This window comes from Manis javanica, chromosome 11, assembly GCF_040802235.1.
Source record: "Manis javanica isolate MJ-LG chromosome 11, MJ_LKY, whole genome shotgun sequence".
NCBI lineage: Eukaryota > Metazoa > Chordata > Mammalia > Pholidota > Manidae > Manis > Manis javanica.
Window position 1 is genome coordinate 23,730,304 of NC_133166.1, and position 11,738 is coordinate 23,742,041.

Here is an 11,738-nt window from a genome sequence, read left to right on the forward strand (position 1 = left end):
TCTTTAAGTATTTGATACAATTCCACAGGAAAGAAATATGGGTCTGAAGTTTCTTTGTTTCACATTCAATTCTAATGAATATTGGTATACTCATATTTTGTTTTCACAATCCATTTCCTCAAAATTGTCAAAATACTATACCAATATATGTAACAAAATTGTTCAAAATATCACCTTATTATCTTATCAATTCTGTAGAACTTGTTGTGTCTTTTTATTTCTTATATTGGTTCTTGGTGCTTTGTCTTGCTCTATCATGCTGGAGGGGCAGAGGCATATCGACTTTATTAATTTTCAGAACCAAATTATGGCTTTGATTCTTCTCTATTATTTTTTTCTCTCATTGACTTTTGTTTTTATTTCCATTCTTCTATTTACTGTGGGTATAGTTAGCTCTGCTTCTAGTTTCTTAAAGTGAAAACTTAGATCATTGATTTTAAACCTTCTTCCTAATATTAGAATTTCTATGTATAAGCTTCTCTCCACGCATTGCTTTAGGTGCATTCCACAAATGTTGATGTTAAAATATCTTGTACTACTGTCTCATTTCCCCTGTTTTGTGACTCATGGGTTAATTGTGTTGCTTAATTCCCAAGTGTTTGATTTTCCGTATATATGTTATTGCTATTAGTTGCTAACTTAATTCCATTATAGTTAGAAAACATACACTGTATTTCATTCAAAATGTATTCAGACTTCTTTTATGGCCTTGATATGGTCTGTCTTTGTGAATCTTCCATGTACATTTAGAAATTAATGTGCTTCTGCATATCTGGGGTATATTATTTTATGATTATTATTAGGTCAAGTTGCACAATGGTGTTATTCAACTTGACCATATTCTTAGAATAGTTTGCTGCTATCTACAGGCCCTATGCCATACAGTCAACAGCTGGATGTGTATCAACTTTGCTTAACCAAGGTGAGATACTTTCTTGAAAGACATGGAATCAAGCACTGGACTTTCCCCCAGGTGGGCTCTCATGATACTCAGAACATTATCTAACCATAATTTCAAATAATTGGTCACAAGAAAATTTAAACTGTCAGTGCTCTGCTTTGTAACAAACATTTTTTATTCATTCAACATCCTTTTAAGTCTTCATACATCAATTGTATCTAGCATAAAGTCGAAAAACCAAGATGTTTCTCAACAAAAAATCCTAATCTATAAAGAAGACAGATTGTATATTGTAATAAATGCTTTATAAATGCCTACACAAGGACAGAGAGACACACGGAGGAGGGAATGTGAACACTGCCTCATGAGAAGTCCTACATAAACCTTGAAAACTAAATAGGTTTATAAACAGATAAAGGCCTCTCAAGAAGAGTACACACTCTTCTGCGGCAGTGTGAGAGGCAAGCCCACCTACCTCTGGAGCACAGTCATTTGAGTTTGTCCCTCTATAAAGAAACAGTAACAGTAACAGCCCCCTAGGGTATGCAATGGTGAAGTGTCATTTTGGCAAAGTGCTTAGATATGTAGGTTGGTAGTCAAATTAAGTTTAGTTGAATTGTGAAATTGTGTTTGTTTGGGGTTAGGATGCTAGGGATTAGATAACTCTCAAATTTGTGCTTGAAGCTAGGAGAGATTACCTGAGATTCCTGCAACTTTGATGAGAGTTGATTAAATTTAGGGCATCTGGCCTAGGTGTGAGGAGGTGTTGGCAGAGAACTATTCAAGGTGACCGTCCCAGATGTTTCGGGCCTAGGAGACATCTAATCGCTTATATAGTAGCAGTAGACTCACATATCACTACATTTTATTGAATTTCTTAGTGTTGTATACATATTGTTCCATTTCATCTTCACATCTTTAAGGGGAAGGGCTGTTACCTACATTTCTAAGAAGTAGTTGGAAGCATAGCTGGAATCTGAAAAACACTATATTTCAGATGCCTGAAAATTGCTGGTATCTGCTTCTTGGCACAGTTCTCAGAACAGAAACTGGCACCTTTTTTTTTAATACCAGGAGAAGAGCAAGACAATTTCTGGCCAAATAGTAGTTAGACCCAGGAATGCAGTAAACACTCTCTTCTGTCCCTCCCTCCCTTCCATGCTCCTCCTCCTCTCAGATGTGCAGTTGACCACCATTTCTCTCCCATCTCCCTCAAATTATCCTCTTACATTGGTCCATGAGAGAACGTATGAGAAATTTAAAGCCTGTCTCTCAGAGAGCCATTTTCCTTATATTGCTCTATTCCACAAAGCATCACAACACAACTTTGCATTAGTCATAATTTCACATCACTGTGAGTGAACTTACAGCAATTGTTCATTGGGTCAACCTCTGTAGGCTTCCTTTTCCTCCTCCATACAGAGCAGAGCAGCTCTACACACTGCAGAGGTTTAGTAGGAAGTCATTTGCCATGGGCAATCCACGCATAATGTGGGTTAATCTTCTTGGAAAGAATTGGCTTTGAGAACTTGAGACGTGCATCCTGGTTTCCATAAGCCTCCTCCTCGTCCTCCTCCTCTTGTCTGATGCCATCTCTCACCCAGTTCTTTAAATGCTAGCAGCCAGACCTAGGGTAAAAGTGTGCATCAACTTTCTGCTCGATCCAAAAATGTATGAGATGGGTCCTAATCCTCCCATCACAAAGGACCCCAGGATCCAACTCTAGGTAATCACGGACTTAGAATACACTCTCCAATTAACCCAGGACAAGCCTTGGTGGGTGACATTATATGTTGAAGATCACTTTTAGACCAGATTAAGATCACTTCTTTGGAACCTAGAGTCCTTGAGAGGCTGTTATGAATTAATAAACCCAGGGTTTCTTTGAAGCAGTGTGACCTTCAACAAAAATTCTGCATTTGTAACAAACCAACTAGCCCTTGCCATTTGCTATCAAAGCTATCCAATGCAAAAACAAAGCTATCTGATATCAATACCTGATACAAAGCTACCTAATATGTAATATTAATAACAAATGCTCCCATCTATTGAGCTCAATAAAAATTATACTGATGAATTGCATTTACCATTTTCCAAGAATTTAGTCTTCCATTTATTCATTCATTCATTTTATATATAAAGGACTTACAATATTCTGGGCCATAGGCTAATCACTAGGGTTAGTTAGACAAGTCAGGAAAAACAAAGGCCTTCATGGTGCATGCAGTGAATTAAGGAAGACGGGTGTTAATCAAATAACTACACACACACACACACACACACACACACACACACACACACACACATACGCACATGCACACACAACCGTTTCTCTGCTGCTTCTAAATTTTGTGCTTTATGTAGATTGTGTACTTGAATCCTTAGAGTACCTCTGTGAGGTAGGTATTATCCCCACTTTATAATGATGAGGAAACGGAAGTTCAGAGAGGTAAAGTAACCAACTTAATGTCACACAGTTGGTATAGGCCAGAGGTAAAATTTCTTTAACTCAGCTTTTCTGCATGGGTGGGCAACCGTCTTATTAGTCTAAAGATTTAGGAGCAAGACTTTAGATTCATGTACACAAGCTTTTGTTTTTTTAAACTAACAACAAAATCTAAAAGCCACTATCATCCCCTGATATCTTTTAACTGGGAAAACTAGGTACAAAGCTTTCTAGAGACCATCTCAGGATACCCCTTGCATCAGGCTCAAATAGGTCAGTGATTATCTCGTCTGTAAACAGAGGAGGGCATGCTGGGACATGCTGAGACGTCTGAACCCTGAAGGTAAAATTGTAGGGACATAGACCCCAGGCCCTTTCCAGTTCTTGATGTCAGTGTAGCTGTGGAATGATTAGCAATAAGAACGGCCAAGCAGTGGTAACAGGGATGGCAGGTGGAAGAAAGCTCTAAGCTCAGAGCTGCTAAGAAAAGGCAAAAATGGCAAAGCCAAATGATGTTGGATTGAGTCCAGTATTTAAGCTTAATTCTGCTAACTCCCTGAATTGGGATCTTACAGCGTCAGGGTCTGCATACAACAGATTTTGTTTCAACTGCTCAAGGCTGCTGTGGTCCTGAACACCATCATGTAAGCAAGGGGTTTCTGACAGAGACCAGTAGGACCCTCCGTGAGCTGGGCATGCTGACTTACTAATCAGAGCCTGGTCACTGGGGTAGAGGGTGAAGTGGACAAAGCTGCAGAGCTTACATCCTAGCAGATTGCCTATGTTGGAAAAGAGTGGCTATTCCACCTTACCAATGATGCTTGAGACACCAGCGCCATCCAGTTACACTGCAGCTTTCCTAGATTTCCAAACTTTCTCTCAGCTCAAAGCAGATGCACACATGACGATGACCAAGAGAAAACTATCACTTCTTAAACTGCAGGTAAGAGCTGGATGAATTCATTGCGTAGTGTTGTCCTATGTATTCCTCCCTCCCCACCCCACCCTGCCCTGTCAACTCAGGGAGTTTTCTATTCTTGGTATATGAGCTTGTTAATATTAAATTTGGGAGAAGAGAGCCAGTGTTAAGTGAATATATCTTACACATAATATTTTTACATATATACTATATAAATATAGTTTTTGTTAGGCTTAGGAAGGCAGGGTTGGGGGAGAGTCCGGTGGAGAAAAGGAGAGAGGTGTCTGCACAAATGGGTAGACACATGCATCCTCTCAGTTGGTGTAGTTAAGTCCCCTAATTCAGGAGATGTTACGGTATATGTGAGTCTGAAATGGTTCAGCTCTCATCCGAGCAAAGAGAGTGTACTTCAATATGCTTTCCAATGGCCTCAGTCCCCAAAGCTATACTTACAGGAGCTGATAGTGCCCCCACAAAGGGCTCAGCAGTAAGAGATGAACCATTGAGAAGCCTCAAAAGTTAACTCTCTACCACTGATCCTCCCCTACCCCACGACCCAGGTTGACCCTCAGGGGTCATATGTCTCTGGGTCCTTTTGCTTTTCTAGGAGACATCAATCCTTTTCTGCTGGAAGCGCTTTAAGAGGCCTAGTCGGATCTGCTTTGACTTGAGGCAGTAAACGATGGGGTTCATGAAGGGTGGGACCAAGAAGTGCAGGTTGGCCATAAGCACTGCCAGAGCAGGGTAGCTGTGCCTCTCCACTCGGTGCAGCACAGACAGCCCCAGTTTGGGCAAATAAAAGACGAGAACAGTGCAGAGGTGTGAGACACACGTGTTGAGTGCCTTGAGCCGTTCCCCAGGGGAGGCAATACCCAGCACAGTTCGTAGGATCAGGATGTAGGAGAGCATGATGAGGGAGGAATCCAGGCCCAGGGAGAGGAGGATAGAGACCAGGCCCACCAAACTGTTGATCTGGATGTCTGAGCAGGCCAGTCCCACAAGGTCACAGTGCAGGCAGTAGCAGTGAGAGAGTACACTCATCTGGGGAAAGAGCAGACGCCGCAGAAGAATGGGTCCTGGGAGGTTGAGCAGGACAGCCCTCACCAGGATGGCAGCCCCCACTTTGGCCATGGCTGAGTGGGTAAGAACTGTGGCATAGTGCAGAGGGTCCCAGATGGCAACAAAGCGATCGAAAGCCATGGCCAGCAGCACACCGGATTCCACATAGGTGAAGGCATGGATGAAGAACATCTGCGCTGCACAGAGATCAAATGGCAGCTCACGAGCACCCAGCCAGAAGAGCTGCATCATAGTGGGGAAGGTGGAGACACAGAGGCCCAAATCAGAGGCTGCCAGCATGGACAGGAAGATGTACATGGGTTCATGTAAGGCTGGATCCGTGTGGATCAGGAAGAGGATGAAACTGTTACCCAGGATGGCAACCCCACTGATGAGGTTGATGGGGATGGAAACCCAGTGATGAGTGGCTTCCAGGCCTGGAAAGCCAGTAAGGAGGAAGGTGGAATGACCAGAAGTGCTGGTGTTGCAGGATAACATAGTGATTCCAGGAGGCAATCGTCCACCCTACAAGCAAGAGGAATTCATTCATTGGATCACCACGTATGAAGTCCCTACTCAGTGAGGGCTAGAAAGGAAAAGCTGCCCCATATACCTGTGTTGGACTTCTGGGTATAGCTTATGTGAACAAAGGAGGTTGTTTAGGCCAAAGAGAAGAGAGATGCTGAGTGGCTAGAGCAATAAGCAGAGTTGAACTCAAAAAATATATTCAATACCACTTTATTCAAAGAGAAGATTGAATTAGATGATGAAAGAAGCCTCATTCTTAGGCGTTCCACTCCTCTCCATTTCCTGGCTCTCTCCAGAGTGTCTTCTCAGACTAACTAATGAGGGGAGGTGGATGATTTTCTGTCAAAACTTAGAAGGATATTAGAAATGAAGCCTGTACTGCTTGCTACATCAGACTTTGGAAAACTTACCTCTGAGAATAGGATCTGTTCACAAGTAAACCAGAAAGGACACAGTGAAAGAAATGGTGTATCTTCAGAGCCATCCTCTGAGGAGGCTGGTTGGCTTGTCCTCTGGTACTGTTACAAAACCAACATTATCTGTATTGCTTTTCTACAAAGATCCCTGGGGCCTAAAGTAGGTTCTTTTGAATGCATTCAGTGGTGACAAATTTCCCTTCTGTGAAGAAGAATTGGTTTAGAGCAAGTATTTAAGAGTTCTCCAAAACTGAAGCTGATAAATAAGGTAGAAACTCAGAGGCTTTCACTTCCGTTAAGCTCTCTCTTCCTCAACCCCAACTCCACCTCACTGGCTGCTTAGAGCTTGCACATTTTCTCCAACTCTGTCCTTGGACATGAACTCACACTTAGAAGGCACTTCCCTCTTAAGTAGCTATTTTCAGCCCTCAAATCTATTATAACATCTCCAAGTACTTGGAAGTTCTCATTTGGGGGCAGAAGGGTGAGGCTGACAGTATATACTCTTTTCTACTTGCTTTTCAATTTGATGTCTATTTGTTGGAGGAAAGAATAGGTTATTTGATTTGTGTTGTACAGGCACTGTCTTACTAAACTGACTTCCTATTATATGTCAAACACTGTACTAGGAGATGGCACATAGCAATGCAAACACACATCAAGGCAGGAATACCCTGTAGGTATGTGCTTGCTTGTTCCAGTATGAATATGTGTGGATTCCACCAGTCGGTTTCTGATGATGATTCTTAATGATTTAATAGTTGCTATCAGTAACTGTCCATGTGCCAGGCACTGCATGAGGATGATACTCACAATCTTCACAATAAGAAGCCGAGACTCAGATTAATTTACTTACTGCAAGCCAAATGTCTGACAGGTGAATGATCCTGATCTCAGTTCAATACTAATGCTCAAGGCCAAGTACTAGCACAGTTTATGAAACTTTACCCAAACTGTCAGGCAAGATATGCATTAGATTGATAGGCCAGAGCCTGAACGGAAAGGTTTTTTCTCTGGGAAGAACTTAGTCCATGCAACAGATTGGGGCCTCCCCGAGAGCAATGTTTTCATTCCACATAACATACCATTTTGTACAAAGCTTCTGTCCACAGCAGAGTGAACTGACATGCCCCAACCCACATGAAGAAAGGTAGACTTGCCTTCTCAGGCTCGCAACTTGGAGATCAGTGTTCTCTGCGGTTCCTAGAGATCTTCAATCAGTCTCTTTGTTAGAACTAAATCCACCTTGCCATACCTTATTTTTTCCCTTTTTGTCATTCCTCTTACTTTCTGACATTTCTTCAGAGTCCTAAATTTTCTTACAAAAATAGTAAGAGTCAGAAATTAACACTTTTGTCTTTTCTAAATGCTCTCTACACATATGACTTACTTAATCCTCTAACCCCTTTGGGGCATTTTTCTATTTTCTGATGAGGAGATCGGGGTTCAGAGAGGCTAAGCAACTATCCCAAGTCATGAGGATAGATGGTAGATTCAGGATTTAAATCCACGCTGGCCTGAAGACAGGCAATTCACTTAATTGCTTCATATAAGAGCGATTCTGGAACTTTGTGGTTATTAGATCCTTCAAGATAATTTAAAGGACAGTTTTCCTGACCCCTCCCTCCAACCTCACCTCCATCCAGTACAGATATGAAGGTTTGAGACTAGAGTGGGTGACCTGCTGGAAGGAGTAGTCCTCAAATCAGTCCAGCCAGGCTCCTCTGCTTCCTTACTCAGTTTTTCCAACATTTCCACACAGATTGTGGCTCATCCTCTGGATGCAGAAGCCAGGTTACCTTCCACAGACCACCTGCACTCAAGATCCAAGAATGCTGCAGTGTCTGATACAAGGGAGGCTGCACCTTCCTCCCCCTGTTCCAATGCTGTGGGGCAACGAGGAGGTCACCAAACGTTGGGTCTTGTCATTTAAAAATAAAAGGACAATAGTGCCTCACAGAGTGGTTATAAACAGATTAGCACATTGTAGGCATTTATTAAAAGCTAATAATAAGCAGAGATGCTTTAGAATTTCACATCCATTATCGCAATGAAGTCTTCTGAAGCCTGAGCGGCACCATGCCCTTTCTGCAGATGAGGAGGTGCAGTCTGAGAGGTGAGGAAGCCTGCCAGTGATGGAGAGAGAGTGGGAAAGGCTGGCTGGGAGCACCAGCCATTTGACTCCAAGGCTTGTGCATCTGTCCACTCCTCGGCAGTCTCACCTCTAAAATCTTAGGAAAAAATACTTGCCTCTTGATCTTTATAAAGGTTAAGTGAGAATACATGCAAAGTAGTTAAGATGGTGCCTTCCTGGCATATAATAAACACTTACAATTATCAAAAATGGCTAGCATTTACTGCTTCATGAGGTGAGCATAATTATCATTCCCATTTTATACATGGGAAAACTGAGGTACCAAGTGGTTGGGTAACTTCCCTGTGGTCATGAAGTCAGAAAGGGGATGAGCCGAGGCTCTTACCTAAGAGGTCTGACTCTGGAGCTCACGTTCTGAAGCATTAGCTTATGCTGCTGCTTTCTGCCAGCTCTGGTGATTATTAATATTATTAATGCACAAGTTTTCATCCCCAGAGAAGATGAAGTGGGATTATAGGTCTATGGGGTCTCCTCATTTACTACCCTTGCCTCCTTTGTTACTGCTTATATGCATCAATCCTTGCTCTTCCCCATAGAAAAGTTCTGAGATTATAAGGGGCCCATGTGCTTATTAACTCTTTGTGCTTCAGACTGCATTAGGTTAATTCTAGGCTCATGATTCAGGAAATCTTTCTCCTCAAAGAAGTAATCTCCTGAGAGAGGAAAGGACAAACATGATAAAACTGTACCTGGAAGGGAAAACAGTGGGGGCCAGGGAGGCAGTGAGCAACAGTGGGGAGGAGACCCTTCTGAGGATCTGGGGAAGAAATTAAACTGATTGAGCTGCTCTCTCTGCTCCTCTACCATCTTACTCACCCATGAGTAATGCAGACTTTGTCTTTCTTTAATCAGGGCAGTCTGTCCCCACATGGACAACCTATGGCCCTCTGAAAATAAATGACCCAGTTCAGAGAAGGTTAGAGACACTTTTCCCCAAAAGAAGATTTCCATGGCAACCAGGCATCAGTCTCCAGCACTCAAGGGGATGAAAGGCTTTTTAAGCCCCTGGATTTGCCAGCTGCACCCTGGGACTGAAGAAGCCTGGGTCCAAGAAGGAGGTTACAAAAAAATAGTCTCTGCTAGGCAAGGGCTGCAGTACCAGGGTCTGTCAGGAGCTTGGGACCCAAGTTTTGCCCAAGTCCATGATGCTGTTATGCTTTAGCCAAATTAATTTAAATAATGCTCTGCTCAGAAATAAGCTTAGCATAAACCCATCTCGGCCAAAGACCTGTAAGTGGGCAGTCACAAACTGTCTGCAGGGTCTCCAGCTCCTGAGAAATAACTCAGACTCCTTCCACCTCCAGCTGCCTTCTAATGTTTGAAGCTTTTATTATGTCCTAAGGATGTGTAGGGAGGTGTCCTGCCCTCCACACATCCTTCCTCCCCATACCACATACAAAATAAGGGATGCTCAGTCTACTGCTTTAATACAGGGCTTCAATCCTGAAAGCTATCAATGAAATAGCAGTGAAATCTAAGTAAAGGAATAAAATTGGAGGTTTTCAAAAGGTTTTCATTTAGTTACAAACTTGGGAACGTATAGAAAAAAAATCCTTATTATATAAAATCTGATTCTATCAGATTTTTCTCTTATTTTCATTAAATATACTCAAAGAGATTTAGCAAACAGTAGATTCCCTTTAAATCTGACTTTGTGTTGCCTCATTTCAAAAGCTGGCAACCATAATTCTTGATTAGATTTTACTAGTGAAGCCTGGCTATTTATGAAGAGATGCCAGGATCTGGAATGGGTTGGGAGTATCTGTAGTATTGAATGATATTCAGTTTTAAATGATAGATCAATAGATAGAATCTACCTAATATAGAGGCTTCTTTTGTAAATCATTGGCACCCATGAATTTTATAACTCAGTCTTCCATGATCTCTCCAGGATCAATACGGATGAATCCATTAAGGGGGATCTGAGATATCTACAAATGTGATACTTCTTTAATTTCCTTGAATGTCTTTACTAGCATAAATAATATGTCCTATTAAAATCATGTGTGTCTTATCACATAAGAATTTCAGAGGTTGGGACAGGTTACATGTTACATGTCTTTTATCCTGGGTAGGCAGCACAAAATAGAAGTGCGGGTAAGACCCAGACTGCCTGAGTTTGAATCCTGGCTTTACTACTAATATGACTATGGGAAAATTCTTTAACTCCTCTATGTCCTAATGTTCTAACCTATAAAACAGAATGAGAGAGGTATTTATTCTTATTATTAGAGTTTTGCTGAAGTTAAATGAGTTCATCAAAAAATCATAGTCCCTTAGTAAGTGTTAACTATGATCAGTTAGTACATAGCTGATAGCCTCTCTGACCTGAGCCAATTTAGGATGAGATAGAAAGTGACCCCTCTACACCTGCTCAAACTAGTCAGAACGTGCTGTCCAAGGGGAGCTTTGGTAATATGCCTGGAACTCAGATAGAGGCAGAGTCTATGCCTGTCTTTGCTCAAAATCAGAAGCCCTACAGTGGGATGTACCAACCCTGTTAGATTCAACCTGTATGAGGAGCAGCCACTGCAGTTGAACCTGGGGATTCATCTAGCCTTGGCCAGTTAGGTGAAGATTGAGAAGGACCAGTGTTTCCTGTTATCGTGAGGTGGCCATGTTCCTCAGCCCAGATCAGCAAGAACAGTCAAGTTCAAATAAGGCATTTGTGTGATAAGAACTCATTACCGATGTCCACCGAAGCCCATTGTTATATGAGGAAGGATCAGCGAAGGCCTGGAAATAACACTTGCCACTCAGCTTATGGGAAGACCTGGAAGGTGGTTGCCTGCCCTATACAGAAACTATGTAGCACTGTCCAGAGGCAGAAACAGTGTAGGTCGTGTTGCGAGGCCCCTCTGCTTGGTCTCCTCCCTGGCCAGCTGTGATATTCTAGTCCCAGCACTCACCGTAGCTCCAGAGCTGTCCCCTTTCATCTGTCCCGTCCCTCTGTTTATGAAAAGCATTTCTTGCTATGTCAGTGAAGGCCAGTATTTTATAATCCTCCTGGTAGAGGTAGGGAAATAACAAGTCTTCAGGGATCCAGGTACAAATCCAAGAGATTTTCACAGTTGCACTTCCTGAACCCCTTGAGTGCTGGGCCAGGCAGCTCTGGGACTTGGGAGGAAGCATCAGGTAGTACATCCTGATAACTTTTCATAAGAGGCATGAGAAGGATACTACGCACCCTGTACAGAGCACTGCTCTTCCCAAAGAGCCAGCCCCTCAATTTCCTAGAGACAGACAGAGGCCCAAGAGGATGGTCAGAAACTAGAACACACTCTGTCCTGTTAGAGCAACAGAGGCCATGAGGA

General features: G+C 42.4%; 1 protein-coding gene across 1 annotated transcript; it reads right to left on the reverse strand.

Moving 5' to 3' along the window:
• Positions 1-4,869: 4,869 nt before the first annotated feature.
• LOC140844185 (olfactory receptor 51G2-like) lies at positions 4,870-5,823 on the reverse strand. Its single transcript, XM_073215668.1, has one exon. It carries the CDS (start codon positions 5,821-5,823, stop codon positions 4,870-4,872), a length of 954 nt encoding a protein of 317 aa, XP_073071769.1.
• Positions 5,824-11,738: the final 5,915 nt, after the last annotated feature.

What these genes read in the sequence shown, in the direction of transcription:
- LOC140844185 (XM_073215668.1), bottom strand. Translation starts at nt 5,823, where the DNA reads ATGTTATCCTGCAACACCAGCACTTCTGGTCATTCCACCTTCCTCCTT.